Here is a 21,326-nt window from a genome sequence, read left to right as displayed (position 1 = left end):
GGTGCCAGTGGTGCCAGGGGGAGGTGTGAATGGTGCAAGCGGGGGGGGGTGAATGATGCAAGGGGGGGTGCCAGTGGTGCCAGGGGGGGTGCGAATGGTGCAAGGGGGGGTGTGAATGGTGCAAGGGGGTGTGCAAATAGTGCGAGCGTTGTGCGTGTGGAGTGTGCAGGCAAGGGTTGTGCATGTGCAAAGGATGCATGTGCAAGGGGTGCAAAGGGTGTGTGTGCAAATGGTGCGAGGTGTGGAAGTGCAAGGGGCACGTGTGCGCAAGTGTTGCACGGAGTGAGTGTGCAAGGGATGTGTGTGCAAAGGGTGCAGGTGAGGGGTGTGTGCATGCACGGGTTGCACCGACCGTGTGCGCAAGGAGCGTGTGCACGAGGGGTGCACGTGCAGGGGGTGTGTGCACGAGGGGTGCACGTGCAGGGGGCGCGTGCAAAGTGTGGGTGCTGCCCGCGCACGCGCCCCGTGTGCCCCTCCCCCAGGTGAAGTGCTACCACCGGCGCGCGCGCGGCGCCGGGCGGCACGCGGTGTTCCGCGCGCAGTTCCACACCTGCACCCTGCAGGGGGCGCGGCTGCGCCTGCGCAAGGACGAGCTGGACGACGCCTGCACAGGTGGGGGGAGTTTGGGGGTCCCGGGGGTGCCGGGGGGGCGGGGGATTGGGGGGCGCACAGGGCGCCCAGGGTGCCGCAGGACCCCTGGGGCGACCAGGAGGGTGCACGGTTGTGGGTATGGGGGTCATGGGGGCTCGGGGTGCAGGGAATGGGGGGTGCAGGGAATGGGGGTTCGGGGTGCAGGGGCTGGGGTTCAGGGTGCAGGGAATGGGGTTCAGGGTGCAGGGAATGGGGGTTGGGTGCAGGGGCTGGGGTTCGGGGTGCAGGGACTGGGGTTCGGGGTGCAGGGGCTGGGGTTGGGGTGCAGGGGTTGGGGTGCAGGGGCTGGGGTTCGGGGTGCAGGGAATGGGGGTTGGGGTGCAGGGGCTGGGGTTCGGGGTGCAGGGAATGGGGTTCAGGGTGCAGGGAATGGGGGTTGGGGTGCAGGGGTTGGGGTGCAGGGGCTGGGGTTGGGGTGCAGGGAATGGGGGTTGGGGTGCAGGGGCTGGGGTTGGGGTGCAGGGGCTGGGGTTGGGGTGCAGGGAGCGGGGCCCTGTGCCGCGCCCCCCAGCCCCGCGTGTCCCCAGACGAGCGCTTCCCCTTCGACGCCACCGTCGAGTTCATCTTCTCCTCCGGCCCCGAGAAGATCAAAGGTTTGGGGGGTGGGAGCCCCTGGCCCCCCGGGCCCCCCCGGGCCCCCCCCGGGCCCCCCGCCGCACACCCACCCGCTGCCCCCCCAGGGTGGGAGTCCCTGCGCAGCCCCCCGCTGTCACCGTGGACCTGAGCGTCGGGGACCCCGCGGTGCGCTGGGACTCGTACGAGGGGTTCAACCTGCGCCACCAGGACAGCCTGGAGGGTACGGGGCCAAAACGGGGACGGGGGGGGTCCCGGGGGGGCTGGGGGATCCCCGGGGGCTTGGAGGGTCCAGGGGGGTTTGGGGGATCCCCGGGGGTTGGGGAGGGGTCCCGGGGTGCGGGGGGTGGATCCCCGGGGGTTGGGGGGGGGGGTCCCGCGGGCTCGGGGGATCCCCGGGGTGCGGGGGTTGGATCCCCGGGGGGTTGGGGGTCCCCGGGAGGGGGGGTTGGGGGGTGGATCCCCGGCGGTTGGGGTCGCGGGGGGTCGGGGATCCCCGGGGTGCGGGGGTTGGATCCCCGGGGGGTCGGGGATCCCCGGGGTGCGGGGGTTGGATCCCCGGGGGGTTGGGGGGTCCCCGGGAGGGGGGGTTGGGGGGTCGCGGGGGGTCGGGGATCCCCGGGTGCGGGGCCGGTCCCCACGGTGCCCCCCCGCAGATGTGTCGCACACGCGGGGGCCGCTGGACGGCAGCCCCTACGCGCGGGTGCAGAGGCCGCGGGCGCCCGGCCCCTGGAGCCCCGGCTGGGACAGCGACCCCCCGACACCGCCCGGCGGCGACCCCGGGACCCCCCCGAGCCGGCCGCCCCCCCCCACGGCCGCCGAGCGGCAGGAGCTGGAGCGGCTGCTGGGGGGGTTCGGGGTGCGCGAGGGGCCCCCCGGGGACAGGGAGACCCCGATTCTGGAGGACGAGCACCCCGACAGCGCCCCCTGCAGCGCCCCCGTATCCCACGGGAACACGGCACCCTATGGGACCCCCACATCCTATGGCACCCCAACGTCCCATGGGTCCCCGGCGTCCCACGGAACCCCAACATTCCAGGGGTCCCCAGCATCCCACGGGTCCCCAACATCCCGTGGAACCCCAGTATCCCATGGGACCACAGCGTCCTATGGGTCCCCAGCGTCCCATGGCACCCCAACATTCCAGGGGTCCCCAGCGTCCCATGGGACCCCAATATCCCACGGGACCCCGACGTCCTATGGGACCGCAGCACCCTATGGGTCCCCAACATCCCATGCGTCCCTGACACCCTATGGGACCCCAATACCCCAGGGAACCCCAACATCCCATGAGTCCCCAACACCCTATGGGTCCCCAACATTCCTTGGGTCCCCAATGTCCCATAGGTCCCCAACATTCTATGGGACCCCTGCACCGTATGGGTCCCAAATATCCCATGGGACCCCAACATCCTATGGGTCCCCAACATCCTATGGGTCCCTGATGTCCCACGGGACCCCAACATTCCATAGGAGCACAGCTCTCTATGGCCCCCCGGCCCCCCCGCTTTGCCGCCGGGCCAGCCTGGCCCCCCCTGCTCCTGCCACCCCCGCTATGGGGCCGAGGGCGGCCTGGGGGGGCCCGGGGGGGGCGAGAAGCGGGGGGTGCAGCGGTCGCTCTCCGAGGGGCTCCCCCCGTGTGGCTACGGGCGCCCGGGGGGGGGCTGCCTGCTGCTGGAGGAGCTGCCGCCCCCCTGCCCCTGCCCGGACTGCCAGGGCCCCCCCCCCATTTACGGGGTGCACCTGGAGCGGGGGGGCGAGCGCTGGGGGGGGTCCCCTCGCCCCCCGGCCCCCGGCGAAGCGCTGGAGCCCCCCCCGTGCCCCCGCTGCGGCCGCGCCGGGTCGGGGGGGGGACGGGGCCCCCCCCGGGACCCGTACGGCAACGTGGGCTATGACCCCCCCGCGCTGGAGGCCCGCGAGGGCTACGGGATCCCCGGGCAGCCCGACCCCCCCGGTGAGGACGGGGGACTGGGGGGGGCTGGGGGGTCATGGGGGGCTGTGCCCATAGAGGTGCTTGGGGGGCTTTTGGGGGGTAATGGGGGTGCTGGGGGGCTTGTGGGGGTTTTGGGGGGGCTCGTGGCCACGGGGGGGGGGTGGGGGGTTTATTGGGAGTGAAGCGGCTACTGGGGTGTATTGGGGGTTATGGGGGCTGGGGGGGCTCACTGGGGTCTCATCCTGTTCCCCCCGCAGAGCGCAGGAGCCCGGGCGAGGGGGGGCCCTGGCGCGGGACACCTGAGGTGCCCCCCCCGCTGCACCAGCCCCCCCGGGACCCCGACCCCCCCGACGCCCCCAGCACCCTCCGGGGGGGCTCCGCCGAGCCGCCCCCCCCCAGCAGCGCCCACGGGAGAGCGGGGGAGGTGCCGGGCTCCCCCACCCCCGCCTTCCCCCCCCCCGCCGCCTACTGCGCCCCCCCCTCCCCGCAGCCCCCCCTGCCTGAGAAGCGCCACCCCCCGGCCCCGGGGGGTCCCCGAGACCGCGCGTCCCCCTCGCAAACACACAGCTCCCCGGGGGGGGGTGCCCACGCGTGCCAGGGCCCCCCCGAGCCGGATGCGCCCACGGGCGTCACTTTCGTGCAAGACACGTCCAAGTTCTGGTACAAACCCGGGCTGTCCCGCGACCAAGGTACGGGGGGGGGGCGTGGGGACCCCCCGCACCAGTGACACGGGGGGGTCTGGGGGGGGTCGGGCCGTGGGGGCCCCCTGCACCGCCGGCTGACGCGGGGGGGCCCGCAGCCGTGTCCCTGCTCAAGGGCCGCCCCCCCGGCGCGTTCCTGGTCCGGCTCAGCAGCAGCTTCCCCGGCGCCTACGGGCTGGCGCTCAAGGTGGCCGCGCCCCCCCCGCGCTGCCGGCCCCCCCACAACGGTACGGACCCCGCACCACGGGGACCCTCGGGACCCCCGCACCCCGTGTCCCCCCTACAAGGGTCGGGGCCCCCCAGCATCAGCATCCCCACCCCCGGCACCCCAAATCCTGGGCGCCCTTGGACACCCATAGATGACCCCATAGACCCCCCCAGCACCCATTGACCCCCCCCCGGGGCAGAGCCCTGTGTGAACCCAGGTGTCCGGGGCTGGGGGGGCTGTGTAGGGTGGGTTGGGGGAGACAGACACCCATGGGTGCTGACCTGCCCCCCCCCCGCCCCCTCCAGGGGACCCCCAGGAGCAGCTGGTCCGACATTTCCTGATCGAGACGGGACCCCGGGGGGTGAAGATCAAGGGGTGTCCGGACGAGCCCCATTTCGGTGAGGGGGGGCCGGGGGGGCAGGGGGGGCGGGGTTTGGGGGGTCCGCGGTCCCTGACGCCCCCCCCGCAGGCAGCCTGCCGGCGCTGGTGCTGCAGCACTCCATCACCCCCATCTCGCTGCCCTGCGCCCTGCGCATCCCCAGCAAAGGTGGGTGACCCCCCAAAACCCCAGTGACCCCCCCAAAACCCCAGTGACCCCCCAAAACCCCGGTGACCCCCCCAAAACCCCAGTGACCCCCCCAAAACCCCACTGTGTGTCCCCTCCCTGTCAACCCCAGCACCCTGTGGTTTGCCCCCCCAAACCATCCCCCCCCATTCTCCTCCCAAGATGGGGATGCAGACCTTAGCCTCCCCCCCGCCCCAAAATCCTCCCTCCTCCCAAACTGCGGGGGGGCCCCGGGGGTCCTGGCGGTGGCCCCAGCCCGTGTCCCCCCCCAAAGACCTGCTGGAGGAGACTCTGGAGGGGCCCGGTCCCCCCAACATGAGCACGGCAGCCGACCTGCTGCGCCAGGGAGCCGGTGGGTGCTGGACGGGACTGGGGCACTGGGACAGGATGGGGGGCACTGGGATGGGACGGGGGGCACTGGGACAGGATGGGGGGCACTGGGACGGGACGGGGGCACTGGGACAGGACGGGGGCACTGGGACGGGACTGGGGCACTGGGACGGGACTGGGGCACTGGGACGGGACTGGGGGCACTGGGACGGGACTGGGGCACTGGGACGGGACGGGGGCACTGGGACGGGGACGTCAGTGGAACTGGGGGCACTGGGAGCACTGGGACTGGGATCAGTAGGACTGGAGCGTGGGAACTGGGAGCACTGGGATGTGGAATCCCAACTGGGAGCACTGGGATGGGGATGTTGGAACTGGGGACACTGGGAGCACGGGGACAGGGGGGTCTGTACCCGCAGTTCGGGGTCCCAGGGGTGGCGGGGATTCCCGTTCTGGGGGTCCTGTTGGGGTCCCAGGGTGGGGGTCCCGTTGGGGGGGGTCCCGTTGGGTCCCTTTGGGGTCCCAGGGTGGGGGTCCCGTTGGGGGGGGTCCCGTTGGGTCCCGTTGGGGTCGCAGGGTGGGGGTCCAGTTGGGGTCCCGTTGGGGGGGTCCCGTTGGGGGGGTCCCGTTGCGGGGGTCCCGTTGGGGTCCCGTTGGGTCCCGTTGGGGTCCCGCGGCCCGCGGTGCCAGCGCCGTCCCCAGCCTGCAGCGTGCGCTTCCTGGGCTCGGTGGAGACGGAGTCGCTGACGGGGCCCCAGGCCGTGGCCAAGGCCGTGGGCAGCGTCCTGGGGGGGCCCCCCCGGGCCCCCCCCTGCACCGTGCACTTCAAGGTGTCAGCCCAGGGCATCACCCTCACGGACAGCCAGCGCAAGTGAGCCCCGGTACCCCCCCAACCAGCCCCAAACACCCCCCACCTGAAACACCCCTGGAGCATCCTGGGGGTCACAGCCCCCCGACCCACCCCCACAGCGTCCTGGGCCCCCGGGGGGGAGCCCCAAATCCCCCTCCAATGTGTCCCCCCCAGCCCAGTGTCACCCTCAGGTGCCCTCACCCCTGGGGGGGCCCAAATCACCCCCTGGCACCACTGACCCCCCGCTCGCCCGTGCCCCCCCAGGCTGTTCTTCCGCCGTCACTACCCGGTCAGCAACGTCACCTACTGCAGCACCGACCCCCAGGACCGCAGGTGACGGGGGGGGCGGGGGGGACACACCCTGGGGTGGGGCCCAGCTGATCAATTAGCACCTCGCTAACGAGCCCCCCCCCCGCAGGTGGACGAATCCCGATGGCACCACCTCTAAGTAAGTGACAGGGACAACACCAAGGGGGGGGAACGACACTGCTGCCCCCCCGGGGTGGGGACAGCCCTGGGACCCCCCCCAGCTCTGTGCCCCCCCCAGGATCTTCGGCTTCGTGGCCAAGGTGGCGGGGGGGCCGGGGGGGGGCAACGCGTGTCACCTGTTCGCGGAGCTGGACCCCGAGCAGCCGGCCAGCGCCATCGTCACCTTCGTCACCAAGGTCCTGCTGGGCACCCACCGCAAGTGACCCCCGGGACCCCCGCAAGTGACCCCCCCGGGCCCCGCCACGGGGCAGAGAGCACGGGGGGGGACAGCGACCAGGGTGACCCAGGGCCGGGGAGGGGGGGACAGTGGGGAGTGGGGACAGAAGGTGGGGGGGTGCGGAGAAGCCCCCCCACTTTTTTTTTGGGTGGGGGGGCGCCAATAAAGCAAAGTCTATTTTTGTGTAAGAAAGGATTTATATGAGCTTTAGGCAGACATCTCTAATATATATATATATATATGTAATGGGCGGGGCACAGAGCTGTATGGGGGGTGCCCCCCCAATCCAAAGATGTGCAAATGCCAACAGACACCACCCCCAGCTCCAGGCTCCTCCTTTTCTTTCTGCGCCGGCCCGGGGGGCACAGCCCGGCCCTTTGCCCCCCGCGGGGGGGCGGGAGGGGGCACAGCCCCCCCGGTGGGATGGGGGGTGGGGTTACATTCACAAAGTGGGGGGGGACAGTGATGGGATGGATGGGGGGGGCAGTGGGGTGGACCCTGAATTACCCCCCCACCCCGTGAGCCCCCGAAACGGGGCAGTGGGGTGGGGGGGCAGGACCGGGACCCCAGTGCGGGGGGTTCACGTGCACGGGGGTCCCCGTGTGCCCCTCAGCCGCTGAGGGGGTGCAGGTCGACCTTGACCTTCTCGCCGCTGCTCAGCATCCCCACGGTGGGGAAGTACCCCCCGGGGGGCACCAGCGCCTCCTTCTTGCCGATGATCTTCCCGTTGCGCGTGAAGAACACCTGGGGGGGCAGACACGGGGGCGCTGGGGGCGGCCAGGGCGCCCCGAAAAATAACCACAGAGGGGTGGGGGTGCCGGCCCAGGAGAGGCCAAAGGGGTGTGTGGGGGGCGCTGGGGGGTACGGGCGCTCCATCCCGCCCCCCCGCGGCGGGGGGTCTTACCAGCACCTTCCTGCCCTCGTGCTCCGGCTCCGGCTCCTCCTCGTCCTCGTCCTCGTCCTCGTCGCGGTGCAGGTACAGCACGTTCCGCACCGCGGCCTTCACCTCCGGCGCCTCGTCCCCGTCACCTGCGGGACGCGCCATGGGGGCTCCGCGACCCCCGCCGCCCGGCCCCCGCCCCCCCGTACCTTCGCTGTCCAGGATGTAGTCGCGGGGGAACATGATGCCGCAGCCCATGATGTCCCCCTTGTAGCAGCGGGGGCCGAACGGGTCCCCCACCCCGCTGCCGTGGAAGATCTTCCCGTCATCTGGGGGGACACGCAGGTATGTCACATGACCCCCCCGGCGCTGCGCGTCACCCTGTGGGGCTGGACCCCCCCGTTACCCCCATGGGGGACAGACCTGCACCCGGACGGGAGGAGGAGGACGAAGGATGGGGGGCAGCATCCGGGGGGGTAAAAGCATCCTGGGGTGGGGGGGCAGCATCACGGGGGGGGGGGCAGCATCACGGGGGGGCCCAGGTGTCAGCATGTGGACTGCGGGGTGTTTTTGGGGGGGTCAGCACAACAGACCCAAAACACTGGGGAGGCTGGGAAAGGGGGGGACACAATGACAGCGGCACTGAGACCCCCCAATGTTCCGGGGGGGGTCCTGGATGTCAAATAATACCGGGGGGGTCCCAAAGCCTGGGGGCGGGGGGAGCGTCCCTGCACTTCCCGGGGGGCTCACCCGCGTGATACGCCACGGAGCCCCGGCTCCAGCCCGGGTGGCGGTTTTTGGGGTAATCCTGAGAAAGGGAGCAGACCGGGGGTGAGGAGGTGGGGGGCAGCCCCCCCGCCCGGCAGCCCCCCCGCAGCCCCCCCGGCCCCCCCACCTTGCGCGCCAGCCCCAGCGCGATGTAGCACTTCTCGCCCGGGTCCACGATCTCCAGCTCGAAGTAGTGGCTGCGGGTGCTGAGCGGGCGCCGCGCCTGCGCCAGCCCCACGTCCACGATGCTCTTCCCCTTGCCCACGTACTCCAGCAGCTGGGGGGGCACGGGCGTCGAGCTCCAACCCCCCTGTGCTCCCAAACACCCCCGAGCTCCCCAATCCTCCCCCGAGCTCCCCAAACACCCCCCGTGCTCCCAAACCCTCCCAAGCTCCCCAACCCCCCCACGCCCCCTGCACCCCAACATTGCAGGAGGGAGGGAAGTGGGTTCAGGTTGAACTTGTGGTGGTGACAAACTGGGGGGGGGGGCACATGAAAATGGGAGAGGGGGGAACTAAGAGGGGGGGCAGCCCAAAGCTGGGGAAAACGCAAACTTGGGGGGACACCCCAAAATTAGGGGAGGGACAGACCCAGCCCTGGGGGTGCAGGGTTCCTGGGGGGGTCTCAAATTTGGGGGGGGTCCTAAAGCTGGGGGGTGCAGCATCCCAAACTGGGGGGGGGGGGGGAGGGCACACCTCAAATCTGGGGGGGTGACAACCTAAACTGGGGGCAGGGGGGTGTCCTAAAACTGGGAGGGTGGGGCCCCAAAATGGGGGGGTCCCAATCTGGGGGGGGTCCCAAACCCGGGGGCACATGGTGCTCCCTGCCCCCCGCAGAGGCCCCCCCCGCCGCGGTGCCGGGAAGCGGGGGCGGGGGGGCGGTTACGCCAGCGCGGCCGTTGGGCCTGCGCCCGCATTCCTGCCCCCCCGCCGCCAAAACACCCGCAGAGCCACAAAACACCCTCTTTACCCCCAAAACTGCCAGGGAAGGGGGGGCCGGGGGGTCGCATGGGGGTGTCCCCCCCCAGCACCCACTGAAACCGGGGGGGGCGCAGCCCGCGGACGGAACAGCCGGAAAACGCGGAGGAGGGAACAAATGAAATGAGTCTCAGTGGGGGGACACGGGGGGTCCTGGGATCCCCCCTGAGAACTGGGGGGAAACTGAGGCACATGGGGGCCCCGCAGCAGCCCGGGATGAGGCTCCGGGCACCCCCGGCCCCCAGACTTTGGGGGGGGTCCCAGCCCCGCCCCCGTGGCCAGCGCCGCATTGTTCGGCAGCAGCGGGGGCGGCGGGGCGGGGGGGCTGGAAAATGCCCCCCGGGCCCAGCGGCAAACCCGGAACCGCGGGGGGGCCGGGGCTGCGGTTCTGGCTCTGCAAAGGGCGGGGGCCCTGCTGACGCCCCCCGCAGCCCGGCCTTGCGACAGCGCGGGGGCCCGGGGGGGGCGGGCAGGGGGGTTCTGGGGCTCCTGTTGGGGCTGGGGGTGTTGGGGGGGACGCCCCCACTGCGGGGGGGTCCTGGGTTGGGGATCCTAATGGGGGAAATCGGAGCGAGTTTGGGGGCACTGGTGACCCCAAAACAGGCAGTGAGGTGGGGGGGTGTCCCCAGCGCCTGGGGCTGCGTGCACAGGGGGCTCCGCTCTCTGAGGGACCCCCCAAGACTGGGGGTGTCACTCACGGTGCCGCAGAGCCCCCCCCGTCCCGGTGCCCCTCACGGTGCCGCAGAGCCCCCCCCCCATCCCGGTGCCACTCACGGTGCCGCAGAGCCCCCCCCCGTCCCGGTGCCACTCACGGTGCACACAGCCCCCCCATCCCGGTGCCACTCACGGTGCCGCAGAGCCCCCCCGTCCCGGTGCCCCTCACGGTGCTGCAGAGCCCCCCCATCCCGGTGCCACTCACGGTGCCGCAGAGCCCCCCCGTCCCGGTGCCACTCACGGTGCCGCAGAGCCCCCCCCCGTCCCGGTGCCACTCACGGTGCCGCAGAGCCCCCCCGTCCCGGTGCCACTCACGGTGCCGCAGAGCCCCCCCCCCCCCGTCCCGGTGCCACTCACGGTGCACACAGCCCCCCCGTCCCGGTGCCACTCACGGTGCACACAGCCCCCCCGTCCCGGTGCACTCACGGTGCCGCAGAGCCCCCCCCCCCCGTCCCGGTGCCACTCACGGTGCCGCAGAGCCCCCCCATCCCGGTGCACTCACGGTGCCGCAGAGCCCCCCCATCCCGGTGCCACTCACGGTGCCGCAGAGCCCCCCCCCGTCCCGGTGCACTCACGGTGCCGCAGAGCCCCCCCCCCGTCCCGGTGCACTCACGGTGCCGCAGAGCCCCCCCCCGTCCCGGTGCCACTCACGGTGCCGCAGAGCCCCCCCGTCCCGGTGCACTCACGGTGCACACAGCCCCCCCGCCCCGTCCCGGTGCACTCACGGTGCCGCAGAGCCCCCCCCCCCCGTCCCGGTGCACTCACGGTGCCGCAGAGCCGCACGTCGTGCAGCCGCCCCCACTCCTCCTCCAGGCTGTCCACCAGCATGGCCGTGTCCTCGTCCTCCGTGCCCAGCTCGGCGTGCAGGTGCAGCCGCACCTCCTCCCCCAGCGAGTGCATCCCCACGGCGGGGAACAGCCCCTCGGGGGACAGCGGCATCACCGTGGAGCCCACCTGCGCGGGACGGGGTCAGGGGGGCCGGGGGGCCGGGGGCCAGGGCTGGGGGTCAGGGTCCGGCCGGGGCGCTCACCCGCTTGCCGTTCTTGGTGAAGAACACCTGGGCCGTCTGCACCTCGAAGGAGCCCGGCTCGATGCCGCAGCCGATGCGGTCGCCCGAGCGGCACTTGGTGCCGAACTGCCGGCCCTTGGCGCGGCCGCTGTACAGCCTGGGGCGGGGGGTCCCAGCCATGGACGCTCCCGGCGCCCCGTGTCCCCCAGACCCGCTCCCGGGGCCCCCAGGTCCCAGAGGGTCCCTGGGTCCTGGTGACCCCTGGATCCCAGCGGCACCCCCCCGGGTCCCAGTGGCCCCTCTAGGTCCTGGCAGCCCCCCCAGATTCCAATGACCCCCCCTCTCTGCCATCCTCGGCATTGCCCACCGTGGAGTCGGGCAGCCCCTCAGACCCCACTGAGTCTCAATGTCCCGGTGACCCCCATCTCCATGTCCTGGTGACCCCCCCTAGCCAAGTGACCCCCCCCCTCACTCCTGTCATGCCAACGGGGTTGGGCAGACCCCCAGCTCCCAGTGATCCCAGCAGCACCCCCAGGGCCCGCTGAGCCCCCTCCTTGTCCCAGTGTCCCCCTGTCCCGGTGCCCCCGTGTCCCAGTGCCCCCCCCGTGTCCCGGTGCCCCCCCCACTCACTTCCCGTCATCCGCATGATACGCCACGGAGTCGGGCAGCCAGCCGGGCTGGTGGTCCAGGCTGTAGTACTGCGGCACCAGCCCCACGGCGATGGTGCCGCGCACGCCGCTGTCCACGATGGACACCTGGGGACACGCCGTGAGCCCCCCCCGCCGCGGGGGGGACCCCCCCCGCCACGCGCGGCGCCCCCCGCGACCCTCACCTCGAAGTAGTTGTTGTCGCGGGTGAGCGGGCGCGGCGCCACGTAGCAGCCGACCTCCCCGGAGCCGCCGTGGTAGCTGCGGGACACGCGCGGGCCGGTCACGCGCGGACAGCGCCCCCCCGCGCGCGGGGCCCGCGCACGCACCTGAGCGTGTCCCCGTCCACCAGGATGTGCTTGGCGCGCTCCTGGTGCCGCACGGCGCGCACCTCGCGGATCTCGCGGATGCGCCGGCGCCAGTTGAGGAAGCGGTAGTGCAGGTTCAGGTCATCCATGGCGAGCGGCAGCCTGCGGGCGGCGCGGGCGGAGCGCCCGAACAGCCCCGCACCATCATACACACCCGAACAGCCCCGCACCATCATACACACCCGAACAGCCCCGCACCATCATACACACCCGAACAGCCCCGCACCCCTCATACACACCCGAACAACCCCGCACCCCTCATACACACCCGGAACAGCCCCCCACCCCTCATACACACCCGAACAACCCCGCACCCCTCATACACACCCGAACAGCCCCCCACCCCTCATACACCCACAGCCGGAGCGCCCGAACAGCCCCGCACCATCATACACACCCGAACAGCCCCGCACCCCTCATACACCCACAGCCGGGCACCCGGAACACCCGAACAACCCCGCACCCCTCATACACCCACAGCCGGGCACCCGAACAACCCCCCACCCCTCATACACCCACAGCCGGGCACCCGAACAGCCCCGCACCCCTCATACACCCACAGCCGGGCCCCCACATCGAGCCCTCGCACCCAGAGCCCCCAGCCCCACACCCGGTGCCCCCGATCCCGGATCCCCCACACCGCCCCCCCCGTACCGCTCCCCCACATCCCCCCCCCCGCTCACCGGCCCCGCCCGCCCCGCCATGGACTCCGCGCTCCGGCCGCTCCGGCCCCGCCGCCCGCACTCACATCCGGGTACCCGGCGCTGCCTCCTCCGACACCGCCTCCTCCCGCCCACGCCGCGCCGCTGGGCCAATCGCCGCTCGACGCGCTCTGATTGACCGCGCATTACGCCAATCGAAGACCTGAGGAGAGAGTGGGGGCGGAGCCCGCTCGGGGGTGTGAGCAGGTCATATGACCACGGATGGGAGCCGGGGGTAAGAGCGAGACAGCGCCCCCTGGGGCCGGGGCGGGGAACTGCGGGGTGTGCGCTGGGAGATACTGGGGGGACTGGGGGATACTGGGGGGACACCGGGCTGTGCACTGGGGGCACTGGCGCGTCACACTGGGAGGCACTGGGGCCACCGGGTCCTGTACTGGGAGCACTGGGGCTGCGCTCCATGGCGATGCACTGGGGGGCACTGGGAGGCACTGGGGGGACCGGGACATTGCGCTGGGGGTGCTGGGCTCTGTACTGGGAGCACTGGGGCGCCGCACTGGGGAGGGCTGGAGGCTTTGAACTGGGAGCGCCGGGCAGTGGAACCGGGGACGGTCGGGGGGCTCCGGTGGGACCGGAGGGGGGCCGGAACGGGCGAGCGTGGGGAGCAGGTCCCGGGGGGCGCCGGGCCGGGGGCACCTGGCGGGGCGGCCCCGGGGGGGCGGGGGGGCCGGACGCCGTTACTTAAGGGCCGCGGCGGGGCCGAGCCGGACAGAGCGGGCGGCGGCGGGGACCGGTCCGATCGCGGTGCCGGTTCCGATCGCGGTTCCCGGTGCCGGCTCCCCGTCCCGTTTCCCGCTCGCGGTGCCGGTCCCGGTCCCGTCCCGGTGCCGCCATGCGGGCGGGATCTTGGCTGCTGCCGTTGCTGCTGGCGGCGGCGGCGGCGGCTCCGGTTGCCGGTGACGGCGGCGGCGCGGGGGGGCCGAGGCCGAGGCCGGGGCCGGTGACGGCGGCGCCGCGCGGGCCCGGGGAGCCGTGCGGCGTTTACACCCCGGGCTGCGCGCGCGGGCTCCGCTGCATCCCCCGGCGCGGGGAGCGCGCGCCGCTCCGCGCTCTGCTCCGCGGCTCCGGGCTCTGCCGCCCCCTCCGCGCCCGCCCCGCGGCCACCGGAGCCCCCGCAGGTGAGAAACGGGGCGGGGGGAAAACCCCGGGGGATGGAGCGGGGCGGGGGCACCGGGCGAGCCCTGGAGCGGCGGGGGCGGCCCGGGGAACTGTCCGGGACGGGGGTGGCGGCAGCGGGACCCCCCCGCGTCCGCGGGGAGAGGGTCCTGGGGGGGTCGGGGTGACCGGGACACGCCCGTAGTACCGGGGGGAGCTGTCGGGGGCAGACGGGGCACCGGGGCGCTCCCGGGCACCGGGACGGGAATTGGGGCACTGGGAGAGCCCCGTAGTAGCGGGGTCGGTCCGGGGGACGTGTCGGGGACAGGGGTGGGGGCGCCGGGGGGGCCTGAACCCCCGCGGAGGGACCCCCGGTATCCCAGGGTCATCCCGGGGTGCGAATCCCGGGGGAGGAACCGCCGCGTCCGTGGGGCTGCGTGGGAGGCGGGAGATGAGAAATAAGGGGGGGACGCCATGTCCGGGGGGGGGCAGAGGGGACCCCCATATCCTGCGGGGAGGGCTGAAAAAGGGGGGGGCGCCCTCAGATCCCGGGCGGGGACACGGGGGCAGGGGCGTCCCAGTGGCGGCGGGCGGGACTGGGGAGGCACCCGCTCTGCACTGACCCCCATTCCCCATGTCCCCCCCAGGGGACAGCCCGCAGGAGGGGTCCCCCCCCACGCTGCCCCCCCGGCCCCCCCCGCCTGACGGGCAGGACGAGCTGGAGACGGTGGGTACGGGTTGGGGGTGTCACTGATGTTGGGGGGTGTCCCCGATGTTGGGGGGGGAGGGCGGGTTGGGGGGTGTCCCCGATGTTGGGGGGTGTCGCCGGCACGGGGGCCGGGCTGTGACCCCCGCGCCCCCAGGCCCCGTGCCGCGGGCACTTGGCCGCCGCGCTGCAGGAGCTGCGGGCCGGGCTGTACCGCTCGGCCGCCGACATCTTCCTGCCCAACTGCGACACCCGCGGCTTCTACCGCCCCAAGCAGGTACGGGGTGCGGGGCGCGGGGTGCGGGGCGACACGCCGGGACACCCCCTCCCGGCCCCGGCAGAGCGGCCCCGGGGCGGCAGGAGCTGCCGCGCCTCCGTTTCCCCATGAGGTGGTTTGGGGGGTGGAGCACCCTGGGGTCCCTCCCGGCCTCAGTTCCCCTTGCCGGGCAGAGCCCGCCGGGGGTCCGGCCCCCCCCTCACCCCGGTTCTCCCCCCGCAGTGCCGGGCCTCGCAGGGGCCGAAGCGCGGGCAGTGCTGGTGCGTGGACCGCAGGGGGCACCCGCTGGCGGGCACCGAGGGGCACGGGGGGGCCGCCCGCTGCCCCCCCGCCTGAGGGGAACCCCAAGTACCGCGTCTGGTGGTCAACGGGGCTCCCGCTGCCTCTGCCCCGGAAACTGCCCTCAGACCCCCCAAGTGCCGCCGCGACCCCAAAACTGCCCCCAAGTGCCCCCCAGAGCGGCCCCCAAACCTGCCCCAGGCCACGCCCCACTTCCAAGCCACGCCTCCATTCATCCAAAGCCACGCCCATCCGCATCAGCGCCACGCCTCAATCTGCTACCATCCACGCCCCACCCATAAGCCACGCCCCCACACGGGACCAAACCACGCCCCGCCTCAAGACACGCCCCGAGCTGAAACCACGCCTCCACTGGCGGTCTAGCCACACCCCCTTGTTTTAAGCCACGCCCCCGTTTCCCGGGAAACGCGGTGACTTCCTGGCGGGAAGCGGGAGGCGGCGCGCGGCGCGGGAGCGGAGCGGTGGGGACACGCGGGGACGCGGGGGGCGGGGGGGATCCGGCCCCACGGGGGGGACCAGGGGCTCCGCCCCCGCGGTGGCGTGGGGGGCGACCCGGCCCCGGGGCAGTTTGGGGGGCACCGGGGACACCAGGGAGACCCCCAGGGGCTGGGAGAGAACCAGCCCCACCGGGGGGGCAGGGCTGGCGGAGCCCCGGGGCGGTTTGGGGGGGGTGGTCCGGGTCTGATGGAGCCCCGGGGCGGTTTTGTGGGGGGGTCTGGGACTGATGGAGCCCCGGGGCGGTTTTGGGGGGTCTGGGACTGATGGGGATCCGGGTCTGATGGAGCCCCGGGGCGGTTTGGGGTGCCGGGGCGGTGTGGGGTCGCTGGGGACGGTTGGTGGCACCCACACGTGCTGTCCCCAGCGGCCATGGCGCGGGGGGAGCGGGAGCTGCTGCTGTCGCTGCAGCGGGAGCTGAGTGAGGAGCAGTTCCAGAGCCTCAAGTTCCTGCTGGAGGAGCAGCTGCCGCGGGGGGAGCTGCTCCCGGCCTCGCGCCCCGAGCTGTGCCGCCTGCTGCTGCAGCGCTTCCCGGGCCGCGCGCTGGCCGTGCTCGCCGACCTGCTCCCCAGGATCTGCCGCCACGACCTCGTCCGGCTCCACGGGCTGCGCGGCGCCGAGCGGGAGCTGCCCGGAGAGAAGGGGGACGCGGGGGGTCGCCCCGATTCGCCCCCGGCCGCGTCACCCCCAGCCGTGTCGCCCCCGGCCGCGCGTCCCCGGCGCTTGACGGAGCGGGATTTGATGCAGATCGCGCAGAAGCTGGGCAAGGAGTGGCAGGAGGTGGGCATCGCGTGCCTGGGGCTGGACAGCAGCCGCCTGGACCAGATCCGCGAGGAGCACCCGCGCAGCGCGGTGCTGCAGAGCTTCGCCATGCTGCTGGACTGGCAGCGCCGGGAGAAGGCGGCGGCCACGGCGCCGCGGCTGCGCGCCCGCCTGGCCCCCGCCCGCCTGGCGCCCGAGGTCTTCGACCTCCTGCAGAGCTTCGAGGGCGACTGAGGGGCCCCCGCGTTGGGCGGAAAGGGAACAGTAAAAGCGTTTTATTCCAGTCCTGCCCGCTCTCGCCCGCGGCTCTTCGGGGGGGTGGCGGGTGCCCCCCAGCCCCCCGGGTCTCACAGGTCCTGTCCCAGCCTCTCGATCTCGTCCAGGAAGAAGTCGAGGTCGGCCGTGGTGACGGCCGGGCTGGTGACGATCTGCCGGAAGAAGTTGACCCTGGCGCCGTGGGGCTGGTAACTCACCATCATGGAGCCCTTCTTCATCATCCGCTCCTTGATGGCGGGGGCCACCTGGGGGGCGAGGCCGTCACCGGGGAGGCCGGGGGGTGCTTTGGGGAGCAGCCGGTCTCCCCGCTCACCTTCCCCAGTCTCGGCCAGTAATCGGGGGCGCCCTCCCGGCCCCGCAGGCTGGGGGGCACGAACCAGAAGCAGAGGTTGATGAACTCCGGCTGTGGGAGGGGAGGAAAAGATCACAGAGCCCCCGCGGCCCCAGACCCCGGGGGGCACCCGTGTGCCCCCACCCCCATTTCAGGGCCAGGACTTAGACCCGGAGCTTTCTGCTGCAGGGGGCACCGCATCGCCCCCCAGCATCGTTTTGGGGCAGCTCGGTGCCGCTCCCCGGGGCGCGGTGATGCGTGAGGGGGGTGTAAGGGGACACACACACAAACCCCCCCGCGGTTGCGGTTTGGGGAGCCCGGCCGCACCTCTGACACCAGCTGGAATCCGTCCCTGCGCCGCACCTGCTCGGCCAGGTACCTGGGGGGGCCGGGGAGGGTGAGTGTGAGGGCGGGGGGGGGAGGCGGGGCGGGGGGAGCGCGGCGCTCACCGCGTGCAGGCGAAGGCGCGCTCGACGCGGCGCGCCAGCCCGCGCGTGCCGGCCGCCTTCCAGAGCAGCCAGAGCTTGAGGCAGTCCACGCGCCGGCCGCACTGCGGGCTCTTGTCCCCGGTGTCGTAGGCCACGTCGTAGAACTTGTCGGTCTGGAACAGGTACGTGGCGCCGGCGCCGTGGCAGCGCTGCAGCAGCCCCTGCGGGACGCGGTGTCACCAAAGCGGCGTGGGGGGGGCGCGGGGGGCGCGGGGCGGGGGCTGCGGGACGTACGGAGCCGTCGCGGAGCAGGAACGCCGAGCACTGCAAGCCCACCGTCAGCATCTTGTGCGGGTTCCAGGCCACCGAGTCGGCCCTGCGGGACGGGGACGTTTGCGGGGCGCCCGGAGCGGGGCCTTGAGCCCGTTCAGCGGGGCTGCGGGGCCACTCGCCTCTCGATGCCGGCCAGGAGGTGCCGGTGCCGGGCGGAGAGCAGCGCGCTGCCGCCCCAGGCGGCCTGCGGGACAGCGCTCAGCAACGCGGGGGCGCGGGGGCGCCCGCGTCCCCCCCGTGACCCCGGAGCTCACGTCCACGTGCAGCCAGAGGCCGTGGCGCTGGCAGACGTCGGCGATGGCGCCCACGGGGTCGAAGGCGCCCAGGACGGTGGTGCCGCAGGTGGCGCAGACGAAGAAAGGCTGAGCGCCCTGGGGATGGGAGGGGGGTGTTGAGATGGGCCGGGGGCCCCCGGGCAGCTCCGCCCAGGACTCCGCGTCCCTCACCTCGGCTTTCGCCCTCTCGATCTCCTTCTCCAGCTCCTCGGGGATCATCTTCCCCCTGAGGGACAGGGACCGAGGAGCGATGGCAGTGGGACAGCACAGGGACAGTGTGGGGCAGCGTGGGGACAGCGTGGGGACAGCGCGGGGCAGTGTGGGGACAGCGTGGGGACAGCATGGGGCAGTGTGGGGACAGTGCGGGGCAGTGTGGGGACAGCGTGGGGACAGCATGGGGCAGTGTGGGGACAGCGCGGGGACAGCATGGGGCAGTGTGGGGACAGCGCGGGGACAGCGTGGGGACAGCGCGGGGCAGTGTGGGGACAGTGCGGGGCAGTGTGGGGACAGCGTGGGGACAGCATGGGGCAGCGTGGGGACAGCGTGGGGCAGTGTGGGGACAGCGTGGTGACAGCATGGGGCAGCGCGGGGACAGCGTGGGGCAGTGTGGGGACAGCGTGGGGCAGCGTGGGGACAGCGTGGGGACAGCGCGGGGACGCAGAACCAGCTCGCCCCGCGAACCCACCTGTCGTCGGTGCCGACCAGGCGCACGTTGTCGGTGCCGATGCCCAGGAACGCGGCTCCTTTCAGCACCGAGTAGTGGCTCTGGGGGGGACGGGGCTCAGACCGGGCTCACCCCCGCCCCCCCGCCCCCCGCCCCCCCCGGCGCAGACCTCGCGGGAGGCGAACAGGACCAGGCGCGGCAGGGCCCAGTTGCCGCTCCGGCGGGCGTGCGGGAAGCGCTGGAAGCGAGCCACGTTCATGGCGTACATGTTGGACATGGAGCCTCCTGCGGGGACAGGGACAGGGACAGGGACGGGGACAGGCGCGGAGGGTGACGAGCCACCGCGGGGGGACGGGGCTGGGGACGGGGACGGGGACAAGGTACCTGGGGCGAAGATGCCGTCGCCGCCGCTCCAGCCCACCAGCTCGCGCAGCTTGGCCAGCACCACGTCCTCCATGAGCACGAACACCGGGGCGATCTCGTACGTGTACCTGGGGGGACACGGCGCGTGGGGCTCCGGCCGCTCCCGGCGCGCGGCCCCCCCGGGCTGCCGGGCCGCACTGGCTGGTGTTGAGCGCCTCGGTGAGCAGCCGCCCCGCCAGCGCGTGGTGGTCCAGGCCGGAGAAGAGCTGGTTGAAGAACCGGGGGTGACCTGGGGGACACGGGGACAGCGTCAGGGCCCCCTGCGCGGGACCCCCGTCACCACGGGGACTCGGGCGCCCGATGCGCCGTGAGGGGACAGGTGTCACCTGTGGGAGCGGGGCCACCCCTGGCTGTGGGACGGGGACACGAGTGGGACGTGCTGGACCTGTGACCCCATGGTGGCCGCTGGGCGGGATGGGGGGGCTGAACTGGGGCCAACTGGGGATAAACTGGGACCAGCCGGGCTGAACTGGGACTGGCCGGGCTGAACTGGGACCGGCCGGGCTGAACTGGGACCAGCCGGGCTGAACTGGGACCGTCTGGGCTGAACTGGGCTGCACCGGGACCGGCCGGGCTGCACTGGGACCGGCCGGGCTGAACTGGGCTGAACTGGGACCAGCCGGGCTGCACCGGGCTGCACTGGGACCGGCCGGGCTGAACTGGGACCGGCCGGGCTGCGCTGGGACCGGCTGGGCTGCACCGGGACCGGCCGGGCTGCACCGGGCTGCACTGGGACCAGCCGGGCTGAACTGGGACCAGCCGGGCTGCACCGGGCTGCACTGGGACCGGCCGGGCTGCACTGGGACCGGCCGGGCTGCACCGGGCTGCACTGGGACCGGCCGGGCTGAACTGGGCTGAACTCGACCGGCCGGGCTGCACCGGGCTGCACCGGGACCGGCCGGGCTGCACCGGGCTGAACTGGGACCGGCCGGGCTGCACCGGGCTGCACCGGGACCGGCCGGGCTGCACTGGGACCGGCCGGGCTGAACTGGGACCGGCCGGGCTGCACTGGGCTGCACCGGGACCGGCCGGGCTGAACTGGGACCGGCCGGGCTGCACTGGGCTGAACTGGGACCGGCCGGGCTGCACCGGGCTGCGCTGGGACCGGCCGGGCTGAACTGGGACCGGCCGGGCTGCACCGGGCTGCGCTGGGACCGGCCGGGCTGCGCCGGGCTGCACGGGGCTCACCGGTTTTGACGCTGTAGTGCACGAGGTCCCGGCAGCGCCGCAGCAGCCGCCCCCCCGGCTCCCCCCGCTCCCGCAGCTCCAGGTCCAGCAGCGCCCGCAGCTCCGCCGGCTCCTTCCACTCGCACACCTGGGGAGGGGACGGGGGGTTTGTCCGGCCCCCGGGACCCTCCCCGCGCGTCCCCGCGCGTCCCCACCTTGCGAGTCACGTCGGTGCCGCCGCGCACGGCGTCCTCCAGCAGCACGCGCACGGCCGCCCGCAGGAAGCGCTCCCCGGCCGCCGCGTCCACGCCGGGACGCGCCAGCTCGTCCCCCCCCGCGGCCGCTCCGGGCGCGGGCCCCGCGGGCCCCTCGGCCATGCTGCGGACGCCGCGGTGACCGTCACCCCCGCGCGTGTCCCGTCGCCCCCGCCCGCGCAGACGGGCTCCCCGCTCGGCCACGTCGCGGGGACAAGGACAAAGTGCGAAGAGCAGCTGCTCTCGGCACGCGGGGGGAGCCGAGCTGCGCCCCCGCCTGGGGGAGCCGGGGTGGCACAGGGGACGACGTCCCCAGGGAGCTGCAGGGGGCGGGCGCAGGGGCAGCACGGGCCCCAGGGTCCCGGGGTGTCCCGGGGGTGTCCCCAGTGTCCCCGGGGTGTCCCCAGTGTCCCCAGGGGGTGTCCCCAGGGTCCCCGGGGTGTCCCCAGTGTCCCCAGTGTCCCCGCCCCCCCGGTGCTCTGGGCTGGGTCCCGCACTGTCACCGCTGCCAGGGCCGCCAGCCCAGGGGGCCCGGGGGGGGCTTCCCCAGAGTGGGGGGGCGGTGGCCAATCCCCGTTTGCCCCGCCCGGGAGGGGCAGCAGCGCCCCGGGGGGCGTGCGGGGGGGACAAAGGGAACCGGACCCACGGGGTCACCCCGGGGGCAACGGCGGCGGGACCCCCCCGGGGCAGGAACGTACGGGAGCGCTCCCGGGGCGGCAGCACGGCCCGGGCGGGGCTCGGGCTCAGCTTTAGGCCCGGGCTCGGGCTCAGCTTTAGGCCCAGGCGGGGCTCGGGCTCAGCTTTAGGCCCAGGCCGGGCTCGGGCTCAGCTTTAGGCCCAGGCTCAGGCTCAGGTTTAGGCCCAGGCCCAAGCCCGGGCCGCGCCGCCCGCCCCCGTTGCCCCGGCAACCGCCCGGCTCCAAGATGGCGGCGGCGCGCGCA

At 73.7% G+C, this 21,326-nt stretch overlaps 5 protein-coding genes across 13 annotated transcripts in view; 3 read left to right on the top strand and 2 right to left on the bottom strand.

Annotated features, from left to right (window-relative positions):
- Positions 1–6,585, top strand: part of LOC309450666 (tensin-2-like) — a gene marked incomplete at its 5' end in the record, with an annotated part of 8,125 nt that extends 1,540 nt beyond the window's left edge. The window contains 13 exons of the mRNA XM_082073690.1: positions 483–612; positions 1,179–1,244; positions 1,881–2,164; positions 2,698–3,178; positions 3,415–3,846; positions 3,957–4,085; positions 4,372–4,464; positions 4,536–4,613; positions 4,906–4,983; positions 5,664–5,832; positions 6,076–6,144; positions 6,230–6,259; positions 6,359–6,585. Of these exons, the coding sequence (XP_081929816.1) occupies positions 483–612; positions 1,179–1,244; positions 1,881–2,164; positions 2,698–3,178; positions 3,415–3,846; positions 3,957–4,085; positions 4,372–4,464; positions 4,536–4,613; positions 4,906–4,983; positions 5,664–5,832; positions 6,076–6,144; positions 6,230–6,259; positions 6,359–6,503 (2,184 nt within the window). The 3' untranslated portion in view covers positions 6,504–6,585. The remainder of the gene's footprint in view (positions 1–482; positions 613–1,178; positions 1,245–1,880; positions 2,165–2,697; positions 3,179–3,414; positions 3,847–3,956; positions 4,086–4,371; positions 4,465–4,535; positions 4,614–4,905; positions 4,984–5,663; positions 5,833–6,075; positions 6,145–6,229; positions 6,260–6,358) is intronic.
- A 102-nt stretch (positions 6,586–6,687) lies between these two features.
- Positions 6,688–12,678, bottom strand: SPRYD3 (SPRY domain containing 3). Of its 5 annotated transcripts, none has more exons than XM_082073642.1 (11): positions 12,629–12,678; positions 11,842–11,982; positions 11,698–11,773; positions 11,496–11,620; positions 10,887–11,022; positions 10,622–10,810; positions 8,293–8,442; positions 8,148–8,205; positions 7,607–7,726; positions 7,428–7,546; positions 6,688–7,261 (listed from the first exon to the last, which is right to left on the bottom strand). In XM_082073642.1, coding segments are annotated over exons 1-11 (1,251 nt in total). In that variant the 5' UTR covers positions 12,631–12,678; the 3' UTR covers positions 6,688–7,126. The 5 variants fall into 5 exon arrangements, with proteins under 5 accessions (XP_081929768.1, XP_081929765.1, XP_081929769.1 ...); XM_082073641.1 differs by having other exon boundaries at positions 6,692–7,261; positions 7,422–7,546; positions 12,629–12,675; XM_082073639.1 differs by having other exon boundaries at positions 6,690–7,261; positions 7,422–7,726; positions 12,629–12,677.
- Positions 12,679–13,347: 669 nt separating this feature from the next.
- On the top strand, positions 13,348–15,359 carry LOC309450665 (uncharacterized protein; the record flags this gene model as incomplete). Its single annotated transcript, XM_082073689.1, is given in 5 exon segments — positions 13,348–13,717; positions 14,342–14,421; positions 14,558–14,677; positions 14,900–15,001; positions 15,003–15,359. Coding segments are annotated over 5 exon segments (945 nt in total). The 5' UTR covers positions 13,348–13,431.
- On the top strand, positions 15,041–16,517 carry LOC309450650 (uncharacterized protein). The gene is made up of 2 exons (XM_082073670.1): positions 15,041–15,438; positions 15,840–16,517. The coding sequence occupies exon 2, from the start codon at positions 15,845–15,847 to the stop codon at positions 16,466–16,468; it is 624 nt and encodes a 207-aa protein (XP_081929796.1). The 5' UTR covers positions 15,041–15,438; positions 15,840–15,844; the 3' UTR covers positions 16,469–16,517.
- Positions 16,495–20,585, bottom strand: CSAD (cysteine sulfinic acid decarboxylase). 5 transcript variants are annotated; one of them, XM_082073626.1, is made up of 14 exons: positions 20,347–20,582; positions 20,153–20,279; positions 19,103–19,193; positions 18,926–19,032; positions 18,711–18,826; positions 18,563–18,642; positions 18,049–18,103; positions 17,857–17,973; positions 17,722–17,786; positions 17,564–17,645; positions 17,291–17,478; positions 17,169–17,220; positions 16,824–16,913; positions 16,495–16,755 (listed from the first exon to the last, which is right to left on the bottom strand). In XM_082073626.1, exons 1-14 carry the CDS (start codon positions 20,506–20,508, stop codon positions 16,582–16,584), a joined length of 1,506 nt encoding a protein of 501 aa, XP_081929752.1. In that variant the 5' UTR covers positions 20,509–20,582; the 3' UTR covers positions 16,495–16,581. The 5 variants fall into 5 exon arrangements, with proteins under 5 accessions (XP_081929752.1, XP_081929753.1, XP_081929751.1 ...); XM_082073627.1 differs by having other exon boundaries at positions 17,291–17,442; XM_082073625.1 differs by having other exon boundaries at positions 17,291–17,490; positions 17,863–17,973; positions 20,347–20,581.
- Between the last annotated feature and the right edge of the window lie 741 nt (positions 20,586–21,326).

Source organism: Streptopelia decaocto (assembly GCF_964273445.1).
Source record: "Streptopelia decaocto genome assembly, chromosome: 27".
Taxonomy (NCBI): domain Eukaryota; kingdom Metazoa; phylum Chordata; class Aves; order Columbiformes; family Columbidae; genus Streptopelia; species Streptopelia decaocto.
Note: the sequence above shows the minus strand (reverse complement) of the source record. Positions and strands in the feature narration are given on the sequence as shown.

Coding starts and splice junctions, on each gene's coding strand:
- SPRYD3 (XM_082073639.1), bottom strand. Junction 8,443..10,621: donor ACGTGCGGCTCTGCGGCACC/GTGAGTGCACCG, acceptor GTGCCCCCCCAG/CTGCTGGAGTACGTGGGCAA. Junction 7,727..8,147: donor CTCCGTGGCGTATCACGCGG/GTGAGCCCCCCG, acceptor GTGTCCCCCCAG/ATGACGGGAAGATCTTCCAC.
- LOC309450650 (XM_082073670.1), top strand. CDS start 15,845: ATGGCGCGGGGGGAGCGGGAGCTGCTGCTGTCGCTGCAGCGGGAGCTG.
- CSAD (XM_082073623.1), bottom strand. CDS start 20,508: ATGGCCGAGGGGCCCGCGGGGCCCGCGCCCGGAGCGGCCGCGGGGGGG. Junction 19,194..20,152: donor GCACTACAGCGTCAAAACCG/GTGAGCCCCGTG, acceptor CGTGTCCCCCAG/GTCACCCCCGGTTCTTCAAC. Junction 16,914..17,168: donor GATTCCAGCTGGTGTCAGAG/GTGCGGCCGGGC, acceptor CCCCTCCCACAG/CCGGAGTTCATCAACCTCTG.